The 23,975-nt window shown below is 52.5% G+C and overlaps 1 protein-coding gene across 1 annotated transcript in view; it reads left to right on the forward strand.

Annotated features, from left to right (window-relative positions):
- The first annotated feature begins 390 nt into the window (after positions 1 to 390).
- LOC122544761 (ubiquitin-conjugating enzyme E2 Q1) overlaps positions 391 to 23,975 on the forward strand; it is a 50,615-nt gene continuing 27,030 nt past the window's right edge. The window contains exons 1-2 of the mRNA XM_087985144.1: positions 391 to 887; positions 21,910 to 22,014. Coding sequence (XP_087841270.1) covers positions 732 to 887; positions 21,910 to 22,014 — 261 coding nt within the window. The 5' untranslated portion in view covers positions 391 to 731. The remainder of the gene's footprint in view (positions 888 to 21,909; positions 22,015 to 23,975) is intronic.

Genomic DNA, 23,975 nt, shown 5'->3' on the forward strand with positions numbered 1-23,975 from the left:
TCTCTGTAACTACCCCCTCTCTCCCCCTCTCTCTGTAACTACCCCCTCTCTCTGTAACTACCCCCCCTCTCTGTAACTACCCCCTCTCTCTGTAACTACCCCCTCTCTCCCCCCCCTCTCTGTAACTGCCCCCCTCTCTCTGTAACTACCCCCCTCTCTCTGTAACTACCCCCCTCTCTCTGTAACTACCCCCCTCTCTCTCTGTAACTACCCCCTCTCTCCCCCCCTCTCTGTAACTACCCCCTCTCTCTGTAACTACCCCCTCTCTCTGTAACTACCCCCCCTCTCTGTAACTACCCCCTCTCTCCCCCCTCTCTCTGTAACTACCCCCCTCTCTCTGTAACTACCCCCTGTTCCCCCCCTCTCTGTAACTACCCCCCCCTCTCTCTGTAACTGCCCCCTCTCTGCCTGCCCCTCCTCAGTAAGAGTTACCTTTCACTCCTTCCTGGTCTCCATTACGTGCTTTGTGCCTGACGAATCATTTCTGAAAGGGGGAGGGAAAAGAAAGCAAGTCGGTTTTTTTTTTAAAGAAAAAAAAAGGACATTCGGGGGGAGGTCTCCTGATTTTTTTCCCCCTCTTTGGAAATCTTTTTTGGTTTTTTGTAAAAAAAAATATAAAACAAACAACCTCCACCCCCCCCCCCCCCTCTCTCTCCCTCTTCCCCCTCCCGACCCGAAATAAAGAAGGGAGAGAGAGAAAAAAAATATCCGCCGTCGGAAATGGTGAGAAAATGTCGGGCTCTGCGTTGAAACAAGAGCTCAAACTCTTAGAGTCGATCTTTCACCAGAGACACGAGAGGTTCCGCATCGTGTCCGGATCCCTGGACGAGATCAGCTGCCAGTTTGTCACCCAGGAGCAGGTCCTGCTCATTCACTGTAACATCACGGTGAGTACTGTGTGTGTGTGTGTGTGTGTGTGTCAGGGGCCTCTGAGACCAGAGGAGGAGAGCTGACCCCCCACCACCCCCCACACCACCCCCCAACCCCAAAGGAGACAGCCCGAGAGATGGAGGGAGTTGGGGGGGGGGTCTGGTTTGGGTATGACTGTGGAGGGAGGAGGAGGAGGAGGAGAAGGAGGGAGAACTTGGCCTGGGTTTGGGGATTAATATGTTTGGAGGGAGAGAGAGAGGGGGCTTCAGCCACCACCTCCATCTCCAACCCCACACTCTATCCCCTCCCCGTCTCTCTCCCCCCCCTCCCCGTCTCTCTTCCCCCCCCCCCCCTCCCCGTCTCTCTTCCCCCCCCCCCTCCCCGTCTCTCTTCCCCCCCCCCTCCCCGTCTCTCTTCCCCCCCCCCCTCCCCGTCTCTCTTCCCCCCCCCCCCTCCCCGTCTCTCTTCCCCCCCCCTCCCCGTCTCTCTTCCCCCCCCTCCCCGTCTCTCTTCCCCCCCCTCCCCGTCTCTCTTCCCCCCCCTCCCCGTCTCTCTTCCCCCCCCTCCCCGTCTCTCTTCCCCCCCCTCCCCGTCTCTCTTCCCCCCCCTCCCCGTCTCTCTTCCCCCCCCCTCCCCGTCTCTCTTCCCCCCCCTCCCCGTCTCTCTTCCCCCCCCTCCCCGTCTCTCTTCCCCCCCCCTCCCCGTCTCTCTTCCCCCCCCCTCCCCGTCTCTCTTCCCCCCCCCTCCCCGTCTCTCTTCCCCCCCCCTCCCCGTCTCTCTTCCCCCCCCCTCCCCGTCTCTCTTCCCCCCCCCTCCCCGTCTCTCTTCCCCCCCCCTCCCCGTCTCTCTTCCCCCCCCCTCCCCGTCTCTCTTCCCCCCCCCTCCCCGTCTCTCTTCCCCCCCCTCCCCGTCTCTCTTCCCCCCCCTCCCCGTCTCTCTTCCCCCCCCCTCCCCGTCTCTCTTCCCCCCCCTCCCCGTCTCTCTTCCCCCCCCCTCCCCGTCTCTCTTCCCCCCCCTCCCCGTCTCTTTCCCCCCCCCCCGTCTCTCTTCCCCCCCCCTCCCCGTCTCTCTTCCCCCCCCCTCCCCGTCTCTCTTCCCCCCCCTCCCCGTCTCTCTTCCCCCCCCTCCCCGTCTCTCTTCCCCCCCCTCCCCGTCTCTCTTCCCCCCCCTCCCCGTCTCTCTTCCCCCCCCTCCCCGTCTCTCTTCCCCCCCCCCCCCGTCTCTCTTCCCCCCCCCCTCCCCGTCTCTCTTCCCCCCCCCCCTCCCCGTCTCTCTTCCCCCCCCCCCCCGTCTCTCTTCCCCCCCCCCTCCCCGTCTCTCTTCCCCCCCCCTCCCCGTCTCTCTTCCCCCCCCCCCTCCCCGTCTCTCTTCCCCCCCCCCTCCCCGTCTCTCTTCCCCCCCCCCTCCCCGTCTCTCTTCCCCCCCCCCTCCCCGTCTCTCTTCCCCCCCCCCTCCCCGTCTCTCTTCCCCCCCCCCTCCCCGTCTCTCTTCCCCCCCCCCTCCCCGTCTCTCTTCCCCCCCCCCTCCCCGTCTCTCTTCCCCCCCCCCTCCCCGTCTCTCTTCCCCCCCCCCTCCCCGTCTCTCTTCCCCCCCCCCTCCCCGTCTCTCTTCCCCCCCCCCTCCCCGTCTCTCTTCCCCCCCCCTCCCCGTCTCTCTTCCCCCCCCCCCTCCCCGTCTCTCTTCCCCCCCCCCCCCGTCTCTCTTCCCCCCCCCCCCCGTCTCTCTTCCCCCCCCCCCCCCGTCTCTCTTCCCCCTCCCTCGTCTCTCCTTCCCCCTCCCTCGTCTCTCCTTCCCCCTCCCTCGTCTCTCCTTCCCCCTCCCTCGTCTCCCCTTCCCCCTCCCTCGTCTCCCCTTCCCCCTCCCTCGTCTCCCCTTCCCCCTCCCTCGTCTCCCCTTCCCCCTCCCTCGTCTCCCCTTCCCCCTCCCTCGTCTCCCCTTCCCCCTCCCTCGTCTCCCCTTCCCCCTCCCTCGTCTCCCCTTCCCCCTCCCTCGTCTCCCCTTCCCCCTCCCTCGTCTCCCCTTCCCCCTCCCTCGTCTCCCCTTCCCCCTCCCTCGTCTCCCCTTCCCCCTCCCTCGTCTCCCCTTCCCCCTCCCTCGTCTCCCCTTCCCCCTCCCTCGTCTCCCCTTCCCCCTCCCTCGTCTCCCCTTCCCCCTCCCTCGTCTCCCCTTCCCCCTCCCTCGTCTCCCCTTCCCCCTCCCTCGTCTCCCCTTCCCCCTCCCTCGTCTCCCCTTCCCCCTCCCTCGTCTCCCCTTCCCCCTCCCTCGTCTCCCCTTCCCCCTCCCTCGTCTCCCCTTCCCCCTCCCTCGTCTCCCCTTCCCCCTCCCTCGTCTCCCCTTCCCCCTCCCTCGTCTCCCCTTCCCCCTCCCTCGTCTCCCCTTCCCCCTCCCTCGTCTCCCCTTCCCCCTCCCTCGTCTCCCCTTCCCCCTCCCTCGTCTCCCCTTCCCCCTCCCTCGTCTCCCCTTCCCCCTCCCTCGTCTCCCCTTCCCCCTCCCTCGTCTCCCCTTCCCCCTCCCTCGTCTCCCCTTCCCCCTCCCTCGTCTCCCCTTCCCCCTCCCTCGTCTCCCCTTCCCCCTCCCTCGTCTCCCCTTCCCCCTCCCTCGTCTCCCCTTCCCCCTCCCTCGTCTCCCCTTCCCCCTCCCTCGTCTCCCCTTCCCCCTCCCTCGTCTCCCCTTCCCCCTCCCTCGTCTCCCCTTCCCCTTCCCCCCCGTCTCCCCTTCCCCTTCCCCCCCGTCTCCCCTTCCCCTTCCCCCCCATCCCCTCGTTTCCCCTTCCCCCCCATCCCCTCGTCTCCCCTTCCCCTTCCCCCCGTCTCCCCTTCCCCTTCCCCCCATCCCCTCGTCTCCCCTTCCCCTTCCCCCCATCCCCTCGTCTCCCCTTCCCCTTCCCCCCATCCCCTCGTCTCCCCTTCCCCTTCCCCCCATCCCCTCGTCTCCCCTTCCCCTTCCCCCCATCCCCTCGTCTCCCCTTCCCCTTCCCCCCATCCCCTCGTCTCCCCTTCCCCTTCCCCCCATCCCCTCGTCTCCCCTTCCCCCCCCATCCCCTCGTCTCCCCTTCTCTTCCCCCCCATCCTCTCGTCTCCCCTTCCCCTCCCCCCCATCCTCTCGTCTCCCCTTCCCCTTCCCCCCCATCCCCTCGTTTCCCCTTCCCCCCATCCCCTCGTCTCCCCTTCCCCTTCCCCCCGTCTCCCCTTCCCCTTCCCCCCCATCCCCTCGTCTCCCCTTCCCCTTCCCCCCATCCCCTCGTCTCCCCTTCCCCTTCCCCCCATCCCCTCGTCTCCCCTTCCCCCCCCCCATCCCCCCGTCTCCCCTCCCCCCCCCCCCCCCATCCCCCCGTCTCCCCTCCCCCCCCCCCCCCATCCCCCCGTCTCCCCTTCCCCTTCCCCCCATCCCCTCGTCTCCCCTTCCCCCCCATCCCCTCGTCTCCCCTTCCCCCCATCCCCTCGTCTCCCCTTCCCCCCTTCCCCCCATCCCCTCGTCTCCCCTTCCCCCCTTCCCCCCATCCCCTCGTCTCCCCTTCCCCCCCCCCCCCCCATCCCCCCGTCTCCCCTTCCCCCCCCCCCATCCCCCCGTCTCCCCATCCCCCCTCCCCCCTCCCCCCCATCCCCCCGTCTTCCCTTCCCCTTTTTCCCCCCCATCCCCCCGTCTTCCCTTCCCCTTCCCCCCCATCCCCCCGTCTTCCCTTCCCCTTCCCCCCCCCCCCCCCCCTTCCCTTCCCCTACCCCCCCCCATCCCCCCGTCTTCCCTTCCCCTACCCTCCCCCCGTCTTCCCTTCCCCTTCCCCCCCCTCCCATCCCCCCGTCTTCCCTTCCCCTTCCCCCCCCCCTCCCCCCCCGTCCCCGTCTCCCCTTCCCTCCCCACCAAAACCGAATGGTATGAAAACTAGACAGAGGCTGGGAGCGTTTAACACATTCCCAGAAAGTAACCAAGAATAGTGGAAGGTGCTACATTGTAATCAGGGAAAAAAAGGCCAACTTTGTAACCCAGGCTGAAATGGCAACATTTCCGCGCACCCCCCCCAAGTTACAATGTTGGGGGTCAAAATCGCAACATTGTGTCTGGGGTGGTGTGGGGGAAACAATATAACTTTGGGGAAATGCAACATTGTAACCACGAAAGGGTTTTCCCCCCCCCAGAAGTGATTGGTAACATTGTATCCCACACTGCAACACACACTGTTGTTGGTTCCTTAGAACAATCGCCCCCAATATCTCCAGATTTCCCAACTCTTCCCCCTCTCCCTCCTTTTTATCAAAATTGAACCCAAATTCGGGCTCCTGTACCTCTTCGACACCCAGAGTCTTCAAGTCCAATTGATTGCTTGTGCAATGTTCTGTTTTTTAATCTTTGTTTTGGAAAGCGAGACTGAAATTAGCCCCCAGCCCCCAACAATGTGTCCCCCACACGCCCAAGGTGGGTGGGGGAAGAGGCATTTTGCGACTGACTGGTGTTGCAGTGTTGTAAAGCAAGCTATTTTTCATCAGAGGAAAAAAACCAATGAGGCCTGGCCTGAAAGTTTCTGTGCAGAATTTGGAGCAGCACAGGGAGAGGTGGGGGGGGGGGTGGTGGGAGAGAGAATGTGTTGGGTGTGGGAACTAGTGCGGGCTGAGTTGCTATGTTTATTCATGTTGTGGGCATAGAGTCGTTTGCACACATATTTTCATAGCTGAGAGAGCTTTAAAATGAGAACTACTAAAAGCAATTAGCCAGGACCAGGCCTCTGAGTTTGTGCAGGCCCAGTTCCTGGTTGTTGCTTTTTTTTCCTTAAAGTAAAAGGCCACACTGACAGAGATTTCTGTGCTTGTCACTGTTGATCTGAGCACTGAGGCAGGGACTCCATTTAGGCCTACAGTGATGTGGTGTTAGAATAATTGGTAATGTTATTAATGAGACTGGGTTGTAGCAGCCACTCTGGGACAGAGGTGAACAGGCCAGGAAGCCTCCCCAGGTTCTCCTGTGTTTACTGATGTCTGGGGTAAGTCGGGAGACCGTCCTGCTTGTGACAGTTGTTGGTGTTTGGTTGGGGGTGGGGGGGGTTGGGGAGACGGTGTTGTGATCTACCCCTGTCCCAAAGGGTGCATTGGGTTATCCGTGAATGGCGTCTCGGTGGGACCTTGGATAGCGCTGTCCCTGTCAAACTCTCCAAAATCTCAGCTGCTCTCGATCCCTTCCTCGATCCCTTCCTCGATCCCTTCCTCGATCCCTTCCTCGATCCCTTCCTCGATCCCTTCCTCGATCCCTTCCTCGATCCCTTCCTCGATCCCTTCCTCGATCCCTTCCTCGATCCCTTCCTCGATCCCTTCCTCGATCCCTTCCTCCCGAGTCCGGCTCACCCACTACTCACCATTCTGCTTTACCTCGATTCTTAAAGGTCCTGTTTCTAATTACCTGTTTCTAAACTCCACCCCCCCCCCCCTTCCCCCAACTGCTCTGATCTCTGCAACCTCTCCTGTCACCCACCAAAACGTTCACATTTCGATTTCGGCCTACACCTCCTGCCTTTCTCCCCCCCCCCCCCCCCCCCCCCCACCGTCTCACTTCTTCATTAATGGCCATGCCTCCCAGCTCCTTCAGAATTCCCTCTCATTGTCTAACATGCGCCTCACTGACTGGATGTATGGTCACCTCGCCATAATACCACCACCTGTGCCTTGAAGTCCAGTTCTGTCTTACAGTCAGTCCTAATAAGTGCTTTAAAGTTGGGGGTGGGGGGGGGGGAGGTGGGTGGGTGGAGGGATGTCAAAGGTGCTGTGCAATTGCAGCTATTGATGAGCCACGATCTGACAGAATGGTGAGCCAGGTCCAGAGGGCTGAGTGGCCTATAGCTTGGCATGTAATGAGTTTTGGGGACAGAGGGGAGAACGGCTGTGGATTCAGTTCGTGTCACCCAACAAAGTAGCAGTGTTCCGACTATCTTAACCCAATGACTTCTGACTTTGTCCACCCCAGACCAACACCAGCACCTCCTCCACCTCCGCACCTTATTTTGGGAGGGACGTAAATGTGTCGGCAGGAGAGAGTTTACCAGACTATACCTGCAGGGGAAAGGTTGGACAGGCTAGGCGTATATTGTCTGGCGTTTAGAAGGGTAAGCAGTGAATCATTTGCTAATGCACAGTATCCTGAGGGTTCTGGAAGAATTGGTGTGGAGACCATCCCCGCCTGTGGGAGAGTCTGGATCAGGGGTGACCTGTTTAAGATGGATGAGATTTTATTTAGGGGGCCATGAGTCTCAAATTCTCCTCAAAGAGTGGTCTTTGAATATTTTTAAGGTGGATAGATTCTCAGGTGGGGGGGGGGGGGGGGGGAGGTGGTGGTGAAAAGTTATAGAGGAATAATCAGACCAGCCATGATCTTATTGAATGGCAGCACAGGCTCAAGGAGCCTATTCCTCGCTTGCTTGGCTGGCCGAAGGCAGAGGTGGGACGAGAGGTAAAGGGGGGAGAATTTGGGTGTGGGTTTTGAGCCCACAAGACTGTAAGACCCAGGAGTAGAAATTTGGCCGTTCGGCCCATCGAGTCCGCTCCACCAATCGATCGTGGGTGAAAGTTTCTCAACCCGCCCTCTCCGTGTAACCTTTGATCTCCTTGACAATCGAGAACCTGTCTATCTTGGTCTTAAATATCCTCAGTGACCAGGCCTCCACAGCCTCCTGTGGCAGTGAATTCCATAGATCCCCCACTCTCTGGCTGAAGGAGTTTCTCCTCATCTCCATTCTAATGGGTCTTCCCTTTATTCTCAGGCTGTGCCCTCAGGTCCTAGTCTCTCCTCCCAATGGAAACATCTTCCCAACATCCACTCTGTCCAGGCCATTCAGTAATCTGGGATTTTCAATTAGATTTCCCCCCCCCCCCTTTCTAAACTCCATCGAGTATAGATCCAGAGTCCTCAAATGTTCCTCATATATGTTAAGTTTTTCATTCCTGGGATAACTCTCGTGACCTACTCCAGGGCCAGCACATTGCTCCTGAGATAATTGGGGGGGGTGGGGGAGAGATGGGGATGGGACAGTGGGGGCAGGACTCTGTGTTGGGAGAGCAACAGTGTTTTTAAAAGATTGTAGCAATGCTGGATGTTAACATGCCACAAAAATACAAATGCCTTTTCTGGTTCCTATCTGGGTCCTGAAGATTTGACCCTGAACATTGTCAGTAAATCAAAATACTACACCAGTTTTTTAAAAAAAAAAAGTGGGAGTAGGGTTGTTGTCAGATTTATGGACGTGCCTGTGCTGGGGTTAGTTTTTTTTTTATTTCACCCTACACCTTATCCAAATTGATGCCCGTAGATAAAATAATATTATTTCATGATTAACATTAAGAAAGTATTAATGTTCTAGGTGCACATTCCTTCATTAGATACCCAGTGACTGTTATAAAGCATAAACATATTGACTGTAACATTTCTGCATTTATTACTGTTACAAAACATGCCTAGATAAAATATAATCGTTTCTGGGTCTAACAGTGTCAGGTTATAAAATGATACTGTTACTGGGTGAAATAATTCTAAAGTTGCCACAGGTTAAACTCAAAACTGTGGGTATCACAGTATATATTAGGTATGGCGCGGTGTCATGAACTGTTACACTCTTGTGTCTATAACTGTCACGAGGTATGACGCTGGGTATATATTACAGAAAGGGTACAGAGTAGTAAAACTTGTATCTGTTACACAATAGCTGTCGCTGGGTATAACATGGCATGGATTCTGTATGTAATAATGAAACACTCCAGTATGTTATAATGACTCCCAGAGCGTATGGTCAGTAGTCACACAACATCAGGTTAAGAGTCCAACAGGTTTATTGGAAATCACAAGCTTTCAGAGAACTGCTGCTTTGTCAGCTGACGGGACAGCGCTCTGAAAGCTTGCAAATTTTAAATAAACCTGGATTTGGAGATGCTGGTGTTGGACTGGGGTGTCCAAAGTTAAAAATCGTGCAACATTAGGTTATGGTCCAACAGGTTTATTTGGAAGCACTAGCTCCTCCATCATGAACTATAACCTGGTGTTGTGATTTTTAACTCAAATAAACCTGTTGGACTGTAACCTGATGTCGCGTGGCGTCTGACACAGATTGTAATAACGCCATTCAGAAACTGGTTAGAACAGTCCTTTTATATAGTCTACAACCACTCTCACTGAGTATAACAGTATATGTTAATATTATCCAACTTGATTGGAACACTCCTGTATATGTTATAACTCTGTCACTGCTTACAACAGTATTAATATACCGAGTAACATACTCACTGGTCTAACACTTCACACTGTGTTACAAAGGTGGATGGCACCCAATTACATAACACACCATGTTTCTATTATGTGTTAATACACTTTGTCGCGGGAGATAAGATTATTAATGTTTGTGTAGAGATTTGTAGCTTGGGTTGTCGTGGTTGTGGATGTATTTGCTAAGCTGGCAAGTTGATTTGCAGATGTTTTGTCCCCTGTCTAGGTGACACCTTCAGTGCTTTGGACCTCTTGTGAAGTGCTGCTGTACTGTGTCTTCTGGGATTTATGGTGTGGCGATGCTGGTCTGTGTTGACGTGCGCGACCTTCTTGGAGTCTAAGCATGGCACTCAGCCATCAGCAAACGCATTGACCTAGACCCAGTATACCGGACTCTACAGTGAACAATTGGAAGCTGCAGAAATCCATTCCAGGAGACACAATAGAGCAGTGCTTCACGGGAGGTTCCAAAACACCTAGACAGGGGAAACGAAATGTCTGCAAATCAACTTTCCAGCTCGGAGAACTTACTCACAACCACAACAGATTACTAATGCTGTGGCTCAGAAGGAAAGGGGGGTGTAGAATTGGAAAGTCAGAAACAGGAAGGGAGCAGCCATTTTACTGGGAGTTTTCTACAGATGCCCCCAGCCCCCGAGTGGCAACAGAGACACTGAGGAGCGGATTGGGAAGACGAGTTTGGAAAAGTGCAGAAGGAACAGGGTTGTTGTCATGGGTGACTTTAACTTCCCTAATATTGATTGGAATCTCCTTAGTTAAAACAGTTTGGATGGAACAGTTTTCGTCAGGTGTGTCCAGGAAGGATTCTTGACTCGGGTAGGGGAGGCCATATTGGATTTGGTGCTTGGCAACGAACCATGCCAAGTATCTGATCTCTCGGTGGGAGAGCATTTCGGTGATAGTGATCACAAGTCCCTGACCTTGACTATAGTCATGGAGAGGGATAAGAGCAGACTGTATGGGAAAGTATGTCATTGGGGGAGGAGGAGTTACAATGGTATTAGGCAGGAACTGGGCGCGCCTAAATTGGTTACAGATATTCTCAGGAAAATGCACGACAGAAATGTGGAGGTTGTTTAGGGAGCATTCGGTGAGAGCGCTGGATATGTCCAACTGAGGAAGGAACCTTGGGAGCATCTAGTCAAGAGGAAGAAGGAAGCTTACTTAAGGCCGAGGAGGCAAGGATCAGATAAGGCTCTAGAGGGATACAAGGTAGCTGGAAGGGACTGAAGGATGGACTTAGGCGAGAGAGAAGGGGGCATGAAAATGCTTTAGCAGGTGGGATTAAGGAAAACCCAAAGGCGTTCTACACTTACGTGAGGAACCAGAGTGAGGGTAGGGCCGATCAGGGATAGTGGAGGGAACCTACAACTGGAGTTAGTGGCGGTAGGGGAGGTCCTTAATGAATATTTTGCTTCAGTATTCACTGTTGGTCGGCATGGACGGGTTGGACTGAAGGGTCTGTTTCCGTGCGGTACGTCTCTGTGACTCTACTGACAGGGACCTTATCATTTGTGAGGACAGCATAAAACAGGCTGATACGCTCGAACAGGTTGATGTTAAGAAGGAGGATGTAGTGAAAGTTTTGAAAAACATGAGGCTAGATAAGTCCTCTGGGCCAGACGGGATGTATCCTAGGTTACTACAGGAAGCGAGGGAAAAGATTGTTGTGCTTTTGGCGATGATCTTTGCCTCCACACTGTCCATGGTGTAGTACCAAGTGACTGGAGGGTGGCAAATGTTATTCCCTTGTTCAAGAAGGGGAATAGGAATAATTTTGGGAATTACAGACCAGTCAGTCTCTCGTCTGTGGTGGGTAAAGTATTGCAGAGGATTCTGAGAGACAGGATTGATGATTACTTGGAAAACCACAGTTTGCTGAGAGATAGTCAGCATGGCTTTGTGAGGGGCAGGTCATGCCTCACAAACCTTATTGAATTCTTTGGGGATGTGACAAAACACATTGATGAAGGTAGAGCAGTGGATGCGATGTACGTGGAGTTTAACAAGGCGTTTGATAAGATTCCCCACAGTAGGCTCATTCAGAAAGAAGGAAGCATGGGATACAGGCAAATCTGGCAGTTAGAATACAGAATTGGCTGGCCCATAGAAGACAGAGAGTGGAGGTTGATAGAAAGTATTCAGCCTGGAGCTTGGCGACCAGTGGTGGATTGGTTCTAGGACCTCTGGACTTTGTGATTTTTTTTAAATGACTTGGATGAGGAAGTGGAAGAGTAGGCTAGTAAGTTTGCTGATGACACGAAGGTTGGTGGGTTGGTGGAGTGGTGGATAGTGTGGAGGGCTGTTAAAGGTTGCAACGGGACGTTGACAGGATGCAGAGCTTGGCTGATAACTGGCAGATGGAGTTCAACATGGAAAAGTGTGAAGTGATTCATTTTGGAAGGTCAAATTTGAATGCAGATTACAGGGTTAAAGGCAGGATTCTTGATGATGTAGAGGAACAGAGGGATCTTGAGGTCCGTGTTCATAGATCCCTCAAAGTTGATAGGGTTGTTAAAAAGGCGTATGGTGTGTTAGCTTTCATTTGCAGGGGGATTGAGTTTAAGAGCCGTGAGGTTATGCTGCAGCTCTATAGAGTCCTGGTTAGACCACACTTGGAATATTGTGTTCAGTTCTGTTTGCCTCATTATAGGAAGGATGTGGAAGAGGGTGCAGAGGAGATTTACCAGGATGCTGCCTGGACTGGAGGGCATGTCTCATGAAGAAAGGTCAAAGGAGCTAGGGCTTTTCTCATTGGAGTAAAGAAGGATGAGAGGTGACTTGATAGAGGTGTACAAGATGATGAGAGGCACAGATAAATAGTCAGAGACTTTTCCCCAGGGCGGAATGGCTATCATGAGCGGCATAATTTTAAGGTGATTGGAAGAAGATTTAGGGGAGATGTCAGAGGTCAGTTCTTTACACAGCGCGATAGGTGCATGGAGTACACTGCTAGTGGTCGTGGTAGAGTCAGATACATTAGTGACTCTTGGATAGGCACATGGATGATAATACAATGAAGGGTATGTAGGTTAGTTTGATCTTAGAGTTGAATAAAAGATTGGCACAACATCGAGGGCCGAAGGGCCTGTACTGTTCTGTGTTCTCATGCACAGTCACTGGATGTAGTACTATGTTAAATAATAACTCAGAAATTGAGTGGAGTACTTACATATAACTCACTGTCTGTAACAGTATAATAATGCAGTTACTGTGTGGAATACTGTGTGTATCACATCATAACTCACTCCCTGAGTGTAACGCCATTACATTTTGGGCGGCAGGGTGGCTCAGTGGGTAGCACCACTGCCTCGCAATGCCAGGGACCTGGGTTCAATTCCAGCCTCGGGCGATTGTCTGTGTGGAGTTTGCATATTCTCCCCGTGTCTGCGTGGGTTTCCCCGGGTGCTCCAGTTTCCTCCCACAGTTTAAAGATGTGCAGGTTAGGTGGATTGGCCATGGGTAATTGCCCCATAGTGTCCAGGCATGTGTGGCATAAGTGGGTTAGCCATGAGGAATGCAGAGTTACAGGGGTAGGTAGGGTGGGTCTTTCTGAGTGGGATCTTTTCAGAGGGTAGGTGTGGACTTGATGGGCCAAATGGCCTGTTTCCACACTGTAGGGATTCTATCTTATATATAAGAACACAGCAACGCTGTTATAGAATAGCACAGTAACTGTGTTATATAATAACTCACTGTTCTTGTCTATAACACTATAATAATGCAGTTATTGTGTGGAATACTGTATATTATCACATCACTCTCTGGGTGTCACACTGTTATATGACAGTTACTGAATGGAGTATTCCTGTATATATTATAAAGGAACTCACCGTCACTGGGTATAAGACTATTACATAACACTGTTATTAGGATGGCATTAGTTTGCAATAACACTAACTTGGTGTGTTTATATATGTTCCTATATGTATTCAAATGATCTGATTCCCTATATTTTGGAGTCATAGAGATATGCAGCACTGATACAGACCCTTCGGTCCATGCCGACCAGATATCCCAACCTAATCTAGTCCCCCCTGCCAGCACCCAGCCCATATCCCTCCAAACCCTTCCTATTCATATATCCATCCAGATGCCTTTTAAATGTTGCAATTGTACCAGCCTCCACCACTTCCTCTGGCAGCTCATTCCATACACTTACCACCCTCTGTGTGAAAAAGTTGCCCCTTAGGTCTCTTTTATATCTTTCCCTTCTCATAATAAATCTAAGCCCTCCCCCAGCCCAGGGAAGAAACTTTGTCTATTTACCCTATCCATGCCCCTCATGATTTTATAAGCCTCTGTAAGGTCACCCCTCAGCCTCCGACACTCCAGGGAAAACAGCCCCAGCCTGTTCAGCTTCTCCCTGTAGCTCAGATCCTCCAACCCTGGCAACACCCTTGTAAATCTTTTCTGAACCCTTTCAAGTTTCACAACATCTTTCCGATAGGAAGGAGACTGGCCATAACACTGTTCCACTTGTTGGGTGTAACTTAGGATCCAGAGTAAACTGTTCTGCCTTATTAGGCTGCTCCATCATTCAGTAAGATACCTGCTGATCAGGTTGTGATCTCAACTGCACCTTGCTGTCTGCTGAGAGATTGGGCTCCTGCTTATCCACTACTGAAGCCCTCACCTATGCCTTTGTTGCCTAAAGAATTGATGATTTCAGCACAGCCCAGGCTTGGTTTTCACACTCCGACCTCCAGACCTCAGCTGTTTTAACTTTCACCCAGAGCTATCTAACCATTACCGCTGTGAAGACACTGAGTTAGGCAGCACCTCGATTTTAAAAATTCACAACCCAGTTTTCAGTCAACAAAAGCCTTGCCTTCTAACTGTCTCCTACAACCCACCCCCAATCTCTGTCACCCCCTCCAGCCCCGACACCCCCTCCCTATTTCTGTCACCCCCTATACTCCCTCCCTATCTCTGTCACTCCCTCCAGTCCACTACACTCCCTCCCTAGCTCTGTAACCCCCTACACCCCCTCCCTATCTCTGTCACTCCCTCCGATCCCTGCTACCTTTACGATCCCCACGCCCCTTCAATTCCAGCACCTTACCTGGTCTTCCAATTACCATTGGTAGGCTGGCCTTCAGCTGTGTGTGTGTGTGTGTGTGTGTGTGTGTGTGTGTGGGGGGGGGGGGGTTTAAACAAGTGTTAGGAATTTCCTCTTGTACAACGACAACCACAGGCTTGGTTCCCCGGCTGTAGATTTCCCCCCCCCCCCCCCCCCCCCCCCCCCCCCACTACTAACCAGGGGAGACATCTTAAATGGATTGACCCTGTCAAGTTTCACTGCGGTCACATCTCATTCTTAAACTCCAGGGAGTCAGAGGCTGCAATCGCCCACTCTCTCTCCATAGGACGGTCCCAGTATCCTGGGGATATGTCTGGTGAGCCCTCACTGCTCTCCCTCTATGACAATAATATCCTTCCTGAGATAAGGAGACCAGAACTGTGCGCACAGTACTCCAGGTGTGATCGAACCAAGCTCCCAGACAATCGAAGCAAGACCTCAGGACTCCTGTACTCGAACCCTCTCACAATAAAGGCTAATGTTCCAACAGGCTTCCTAATAGCTTGCTGCACCAGCATGTTGGCCTTCACTGACTTATCGACAAGGACACCTGAGTCTCCTTGTACATTTACACTTTCCAACCTCTTGCCATTTAAAAAATATTCTGCCAAATTGAATAACCTCACAGATTTCCACATTGTGTTGAATCTGTCAGATTTGGACTTTACCAAAATTTTTCTGCAAATCCAAATATACCATGTCCACTGGCTTCCCCCTATCAAATTTTGTTAGTCACGTCTTCAAAACGAAAGCTCCCAGCATGTTTGTCAAATGCGATTTCCCCATTCGCGAATCCGTGTTGCTGTGATCTAGCTGGGTATTATTTATCCAAATTGCCCTCCTTTAAGATGTTCCTTCATTTCTACTGCTTCGAGTAGGCTTCTTGCTCCCTGTAATTATTTTAATGTGGCTCAGCATCAAATGTTGTTGATTGAACACTCCTTCCTTTTTTTGTTAATGAGACTAAAGGCGCTGTATAAAATGCAGGCTGTTGTTGTAAATCTCCCGTGTAGTGTAGAGTAGCGAGTTCTGTTAGTTACAGCCCTTTACCTAACAGAAGACTGTTACTGAACGTAAAAGTTTAATGAGTCAATACAGGCACATATCTTCACCTTTTTGAGTACGGTGTGGAATGGGAGCAGGATTTACTTAGGCCCAGTTATAAGGCACAAAATCAATTTGTCAGACCGTCAATCAGCCAGGCTCTGAGCTAATGCTGATTGCCGATGGAGTATGTTTTCAACAAAAAAACCACACAAACTTGCGGGGCCCAACCGAGAATCTGATCTTGTGCACAACAACTTGAGTTCCAGGTTTTTGCAGAACCCAGTTTCGACCTTCAGTCGGACGTCTGTCTGTTGCTTGAAGAGCCGTCGGTTTAGGAGTCAGCAGGGTAACGGTCATGTCTTGTCTAAACCTGTGACGACACTGAGTTCCGGTCTGGGCAGGTAACAAAGATCCTGCCCTCCCAATCGGTGTTGGCTGGTGTAGCACGTTGGAAGGGCCGAAGGGCCTACCCCGCCTCTGTTTTCTCCCTCTCTGTGGTGCTGAAGGCACTGCCCCACCTGTTCCCCCAGAGAATTGTGAATGCAGCCCAGTCCATTACACAAACCAGCCTTCCTTCCATTGTCTCCATCTATACTTCCTGCTTGGGGAAAGCAGCCCATGTCCACCAAAGACCCTTGTTATACGCTTTTCCACACTCGCCGTCCAGCAGAAGATATAAACGTTTGTGTATACGCACCGATTTAAGAACAGCGTCTACCCCGCTCTTACAAGACTGCTGAATGGACCTCTCACCAGCTGCAGCATTGTATTCCTCACTCTGTTCTGTTGCCCTTATGGTCTGTACTGTAATTGCCTGTACTGTGCACCAAACAATACTTTTCACTGTACCCAGGTACACGTGACAATCATAAATCAAAAGGATTGGGTTTATATTCCCCAGAGGAGAAAGTGAGGACCACAGATGCTGGAGGTTAGATTTGAGCGTGTGGTGTTGGAAAAGCGCAGCAGGCCAGGCAGCATCCGAACAGCAGGAGAGTCTGCATTTCGGACACTAGCCCTTTTCCAGCTCCACACTCTCAACTTTACGTTCCCCAGAGTTTAAACGTGATGAGGTTGCACCCTCCGAACAGACTTGACAGGGTGTTCACCGGAGAGCGGGATGGTCACAGTCTGTGATAAAGGGGTTAGCCACTCGGCACGGTGATGACAAAACATTTCCACGCTCCCAGGGTTGAGAAACTTGAGAATTCTTACAGCCAGGGAGCTGTGCACACTCAGTTGTTGAGTATGTCCGAAACCCCGAGGTGGGGCAGATTTTGATGACCATGCTTTTGTGGGGGGGGGGGGGGGGGGGGGTTGACGAAAATGCCCTGATAGCGGTAAAGGGCAGAGGGTCAACGGGCAGAATGCTTTCTTCCTGTGATGTTCACACTGTTACTCGGTTGTACTGCTGACAGTCTCAGTTCAACAGGCTGTTGTGTTCGGGATCATTGGCTCGATCAATCCAATGAGCTCGCAAATAATCAGTCACGCTGAACAGTTGGTTACAGGGCAGGTCTTGGCTCTGGTACTGGGCCCAGTCTGTGTCTTTAAGGGGGTGGTTGGGTCTGTCTATCATGAGGGTACCTGCCCTGCTGTCCCTGCCAACCTGTGGCCTGGCGTTGCGGCCTGTCTCTGCTGTGGGTAAAGTCAGGTGGATGTTTCCTGTGATCTGTGAGAGGTGCCCGTTCAGAAGCAGGGTCTGTCAGCTGCTGGATTCCCAGGGAATAGTGGGGGTGCAGTACTGGGTGGGGACAGGTCTATCCCTGTATAACACTGGGGTACAGTACTGGTGGGGACAAGTCTGTCACTGTATAACACTGGGGTACAGTACTGGGTGGGGACAGGTCTGTCCCTGTATAACACTGGGGTACAGTACTGGGTGGGGACAGGTCTGTCCCTGTATAACACTGGAGTACAGTACTGGTGGGGACAGGTCTGTCCCTGTATAACACTGGGGTACAGTACTGGTGGGTACAGGTCTGTCACTGTATAACACTGGGGTACAGTACTGGTGGGGGACAGGGCTGTCCCTGTATAACACTGGGGTACAGTACTGGTGGGGACAGGTCTATCCCTGTATAACACTGGGGTACAGTACTGGTGGGGACAGGTCTGTCACTGTATAACACTGGGGTACAGTACTGGGTGGGGACAGGTCTGTCACTGTATGACACTGGGGTACAGTACTGGGTGGGGACAGGTCTGTCACTGTATAACACTGGGGTACAGTACTGGTGGGGACAGGTCTGTCACTGTATAACACTGGGGTACAGTACTGGGTGGGGACAGGTCTGTCCCTGTATAACACTGGGGTACGGTACTGGTGGGGACAGGTCTGTCCCTGTATAACACTGGGGTACAGTACTGGGTGGGGGCAGGTCTGTCACTGTATAACACTGGGGTACAGTACTGGGTGGGGGACAGGTCTGTCCCTGTATAACACTGGGCTACTGTACTGGTGGGGCCAGGTCTGTCCCTGTATAATACTGGGCTACTGTACTGTTGGGGACAGTCTGTCCCTGTATAACACTGGGGTACAGTACTGTTGGGGACAGGTCTGTCCCTGTATAACACTGGGGTACAGTACTGGTGGGGTCAGGTATGTCACTGTATAACACTGGGGTACAGTACTGGTGGGGACAGGTCTGTCCCTGTGTAACACTGGGGTACAGTACTGGTGGGGACAGGTCTGTCACTGTATAACACTGGGGTACAGTACTGGTGGGGACAGGTCTGTCACTGTATAACACTCGGGTACAGTACTGGGTGGGGACAGGTCTGTCCCTGTATAACACTGGGGTACAGTACTGGTGGGGACAGGTCAGTCCCTGTATAACACTGGGGTACAGTACTGGTGGGGACAGGTCTGTCACTGTATAACACTCGGGTACAGTACTGGGTGGGGACAGGTGTGTCCCTGTATAACACTGGGGTACAGTACTGGTGGGGACAGGTCTGTCCCTGTATAACACTGGGGTACAGTACTGGGTGGGGGACAGGTCAGTCCCTGTATAACACTGGGGTACAGTACTGGGTGGGGACAGGTGTGTCCCTGTATAACACTGGGGTACAGTACTGGTGGGGACAGGTCTGTCCCTCTATAACACTGGGCTACTGTACTGGTGGGGGACAGGTCTCTCCCTGTATAACACTGGGCTACTGTACTGGTGGGGGGGACAGGTCTCTCCCTGTATAACACTGGGGTATGGTACTTGGGGGGGGGGGGTGGGGGGTGCGGGGGGGCAGGTTTGTTGCTGTGTAACACCGGGGTATGGAAACTGATTGTGCCAAATGTTTTGTTTCTGTAAATTAACCCCTGTGTTGTGACGATGCAAGCTTGTACTTAGTGCAGTGAACCCCCCCTGAATGTAATAGGGGTCTTTCATTCTTCCTGTGCATGCTGGGACTGTGCTCTTGCTATTATCTGGCTTCTGATCTCCATTTGTAAAATAGGGAGATTATCGAAGGGTTAGTTGGAGCACAGGTGACACTCCTAACACAAATAAGGACAGGAGGCAGCCAGTCACCCTATCGTGCCTGTGATTGCTTTACTCCTGAAAATTGAAATGATGTTGAAAGATGTCAAGAGGACTATTCCCTATTCTGCAGAAATGGGAGGAAAAGGACTCTAGTGAAAGGCACTCTAATGGTTTTGATAAAGCTAGCAACAGATGTAAAACCCAGTGAAATCCTTGTGTTCTTTAAGCTGAAGGTAATGCTCTCTCTGTATTGACCCCATTAAACACTCCGAGGACAGGGACAGCACTGGGCTGAATACAAAGTCAAGCTCCCTCTACACTCTTTTTTTTTTTCCCCCCCCCCACAACCCCACCAAACATTCCCAGGACAGGGACAGAATGATACAGAGTAAAGCTCCCTCTACACCATCTTCACGTCACACAGACCTGAAAGCGGGTGGTAATGGAGGGTTGATTTTTTTTCAGTCTGAAAGCCTGTGCCTACCAGTGTTCCTCAGGGATGGGTGCTGGGTCCACTGTTGTTTGTCATTTATATAAATGATTTTGATGGTTAGAAAGCTTGCAGATGACACCAAATTGGTGGTAGAGGGGACAGTGAGGAAGGTTGTCTAAGATTGCAAAGGGATCTTGATCAGTTGGGCCAAGGAATGGCGGATGGAGTTTAATTTAGATAAATACAAGGTGTTGCATTTTGTTAATACGAACAAGGACAGGACTCGCACATTTAATGGTGGGCCCCTGGGGAGTATTGCGGAGTAGAGAGGCCGAGAAGTTCAGGCCTGTTGTTTGCCGTAAGTTGCGCTACAGGTGGTTAAGAAGGCGTTTGGCATATATGCCTTCATTGCTCACACCACTGAGTGTTGAAGTTGGGATGTCATGTTGAGATTGTACAGGATGCTGATGAGACCTCTTCTGGAGGCATCTGGCCAAACACTGGCAAATGGGGCTAATTTAATTTGGGAAACTTACTCAGCGTGTACGAGTTCGACTGAAGGGTCTGTTTCCGTACTGTACAACTCTGACAGGGTGAGCATGGGGTTAGGTATAGAGTTTAAAACTGATGATACAAGTCAGGTTGTGCAAAGCTCAGTGTTTATGCCATCATTTTCTCCTTTTCGAATCTGGTTGCTAATGGTTTGGATTTCGGGTGGGACATTGCTAACACACAGAAATTATTCCCAAAGCCTATTGCATGCTCAGTCCCTGACTCCCAGCGATGAGGAGAGACACTCTTGTGGTTGTGTCAAGGGTGAGGACGCTATGTCACGACAAGGCCTTGTCTGGAGCTGGGGTTTTGGCATGTAAACCACACCTGTACCCTGCAATTAAATAACAGCTCATTGTTGGTGCTGCGAGTTGTAACACTGGTAACTTGAATTCCCATGTCACCACCTTAGTCAATAGGGATTTTTTTTTTCAGAATCTCTCTAATGAAAACAGGATGAGTCAGTAGCATACCTAGTTCCCGGTCCACATTTAGAATTACGCAGGAACTGGAAGAAGTATTTCCACTACCGCCTCAGCTCTTTGACCAGGGGAGGCCATTCAGCCTGCGCCTTGTGCTTATTACGCAGGGATAGTATGAAACCATCCAGCTCCCACAGGAACAGGAGAAGACTGTTCAGCCCCATCTCATGCCATTCATCCAGTTGAGCGTATTACATAGGATTGGGAGGAGTCCCTGTGCTGGGGTGCATTGCATGGGAACAGCAGGAGGCTGTTCAGCCCATCTCTGATGTAAAGTTTGCAATGGAATCCATTCCTAATTACTACCTTGTGACCTTACTCTTGGTGCCAGTGAGGGCAAGGTCAGATCCTTGACCTATTCATTCATTGGCCAGGCTGACATTTATTACCCGTCCCTCATTGCCCAGTTAAGTGCCAGCACAAGTAAGGATGACCGTTTGCTTCCCCCTCAAGCCAGATGGCATTTTCCTGAGAATTGATTCATGGTCATCATTAGATGCCTAATATTTCTTGAATGCAAATCCCGTGACAGGATTGAAATCCGGGTCCCCAGAACGTTATCAGAGTCTCTGGATTAATAGTCTGGCACTGGCCATCAGCTCCCCAGTGACAGCTGCCATGTTTTCCCTTTGTAAAAGCCTGTGACGGGTTCAGACTTGTACCTGTGGTGGTGGTGCTCTCTCGTCCTCAGGACCTTGACCTGCTGGCGGTTTGTTGGACGCACTGTTCCTTGAGTGACATCCCAGCTCGGCGAGGCATTGTGCCGAGTCCAAGGCAACACCCTTCGCTCGGCCTGGGCAGTGGTGAGGAGCGGGCATTGAACTTTCCCATGTGGCACATTTTAACCCTTGCTTCACCAGTGGAGAGAGAATGGCTTCTGCCTGTATCTGCCTCCCTCCGTCCAGTTGATCTGAGCTTGGTGTCTTAAGACATGGGTGGGGATGTGAAGGATGGTCTTAATTTGGCAAGAGTCATACAGCACGGAAACGGACCCTTCGGCCCAACCAGTCCATGCTGACCATAATCCCAAACTAACCCAGTCCCACCTACCGACCTGCCTGCATTTGGCCTATATCTCTCCAAACCATTCTTATCCATGAACCTCTCCAAATGTCTTTTAAACATTGTAATTGTACCTGCATCCACCACTTCCTGAGGATGTTTGTTCCACACACGAACCCCTCCGTATGTTTGAAAAAAAAGCCCCCCCCCCCATTTTTAAAAATCTTTCTCCTCTCTCATTTAAAAAGTTACCCCTTAGTCTTGAACTCCCCTACCCTAGGGAAAAGGCACCTGCCATTAATCCTATCTGTGCCTGTCATGATTTTATAAACCTCTATAAGGTCACCTCAAACTCCAGTGGGGAAATGTCCCGGTCTCTCCTCATAATTCAAACCTCCATTCCCTGCAACATCCTGATAAATCTGAATCTCTGTCCATGAGCCTTTGCATTCCCCACCCCCCCCCCCCCCCCCCTGCCCTCCGCAGGAGCATTACATCTTCAGCTCTGCATGTTTTATTTTCCCCAAATACTCGGGGTTCAGACAGAGGCCTTTCGGCCCATTGTCCCTGTGCCTGAACCCTGCTGTTCAGTGACTGCTGCTTGCTTTCCCTTGCTGGAGTAAATGGGGGTAGGGCTGGGGGGTTGCTGGTCAGGTGAGGATTCATCGTTGTGCTGACTGTACGTTCCGTATTTCTGTTTTTCAGGAATCCTATCCCTCGGTGCCTCCCATATGGTTTGTGGAGTCAGATGACCCAAACCTAGCCGCAGTGCTGGAGCGTCTGACTGACATTAAGAAAAGTAGCACTCTGGTGAGTCTGCGGTGGGGGAGGGGGGGGGAAGAGGGGGCGTGCTATTTGTTTACTGGAGACCTCCCACAACATCCCTCCCCTAGCCCTAGCTTCACAACACCGATTCCGACAAGAAAGGGACAGGCAGTCGTTAGGGCTGGACCTGACTACTACAACAAAAGAAAAATCCTTCCTGGGATACAGGCATCGCTGGTTATGCCAGCATTTATTGTTCAGCAGTAACAGCCCAAAGGGGAGTAACCACATCACTATCCTCATCAAACACTCCCAGGACAGGGACAGCAGGGGGTTAGATACAGAGTAAACCTCTCTCTCTACACTGTCCCCCCCATCAAACACCCCCAGGGACAGGGACAGCAGGGGGTTAGATACAGAGTAAACCTCTCTCTCTACACTGTCCCCTCCCCTCCTCCCCATCAAACACTCCCAGGGACAGGGACAGCAGGGGGTTAGATACAGAGTAAAGCTCCCTCTACACTGTCCCCCATCAAACACTCCCAGGGACAGGGACAGCAGGGGGTTAGATACAGAGTAAACCTCTCTCTCTACACTGTCCCCTCCCCTCCTCCCCATCAAACACTCCCAGGACAGGGACAGCAGGGGGTTAGATACAGAGTAAACCTCTCTCTACACTGTCCCCCCATCAAACACTCCCAGGACAGGGACAGCACGGGGTTAGATACAGAGTAAAGCTCCCTCTACACTGTCCCCCATCAAACACTCCCAGGGACAGGGACAGCACGGGGTTAGATACAGAGTAAAGCTCCCTCTACACTGTCCCCCATCAAACACTCCCAGGGACAGGGACAGCACGGGGTTAGATACAGAGTAAACCTCTCTCTCTACACTGTCCCCTCCCCTCCTCCCCATGAAACACTCCCAGGGACAGGGACAGCAGGGGGTTAGATACAGAGTAGAGCTTCCTCTACACTGTCCCCTCATCAAACACTCCCAGGACAGGGACTGCACGGGGTTAGATACAGAGTAAAGCTTCCTCTACACTGTCCCCCATCAAACACTCCCAGGGACAGGGACAGCACGGGGTTAGATACAGAGTAAAGCTCCCTCTACACTGTCCCCCATCAAACACTCCCAGGGACAGGGACAGCACGGGGTTAGATACAGAGTAAACCTCTCTCTCTACACTGTCCCCTCCCCTCCTCCCCATGAAACACTCCCAGGGACAGGGACAGCAGGGGGTTAGATACAGAGTAGAGCTTCCTCTACACTGTCCCCTCATCAAACACTCCCAGGACAGGGACTGCACGGGGTTAGATACAGAGTAAAGCTTCCTCTACACTGTCCCCCATCAAACACTCCCAGGGACAGGGACTGCACGGGGTTAGATACAGAGTAAAGCTCCCTCTACACTGTCCCCCCATCAAACACTCCCAGGGACAGGGACAGCACGGGGTTAGATACAGAGTAAAGCTCCCTCTACACTGTCCCCCATCAAACACTCCCAGGGACAGGGACTGCACGGGGTTAGATACAGAGTAAAGCTCCCTCTACACTGTCCCCCCATCAAACACTCCCAGGGACAGGGACAGCACGGGGTTAGATACAGAGTAAACCTCTCTCTCTACACTGTCCCCTCCCCTCCTCCCCATGAAACACTCCCAGGGACAGGGACAGCAGGGGGTTAGATACAGAGTAGAGCTTCCTCTACACTGTCCCCTCATCAAACACTCCCAGGACAGGGACTGCACGGGGTTAGATACAGAGTAAAGCTCTCTCTCTACACTGTTTTCCTGCCCCCATCAATCACTCTCAGAAGAAGGACAGCACGTGTCTAATGTCTTGGGGACATGGGTTTGATACCCACTGCAGAGGCTGGTTAAACTTGAAATCAGTAAAACTCTGGAATTAAAAGCCCATCCTGTGTCCAGTGGCAATTGTCTTAATGTTCTTGAGGGAAGGGAATCTGCTGTGGCCTGGTTTGGGCGTAGGTGTGACTCCAG

The sequence above is a fragment of the Chiloscyllium plagiosum genome, unplaced genomic scaffold (assembly GCF_037043375.1).
Source record: "Chiloscyllium plagiosum isolate Xiang-an unplaced genomic scaffold, Cpla_swu_hap1 HiC_scaffold_50, whole genome shotgun sequence".
Taxonomy (NCBI): domain Eukaryota; kingdom Metazoa; phylum Chordata; class Chondrichthyes; order Orectolobiformes; family Hemiscylliidae; genus Chiloscyllium; species Chiloscyllium plagiosum.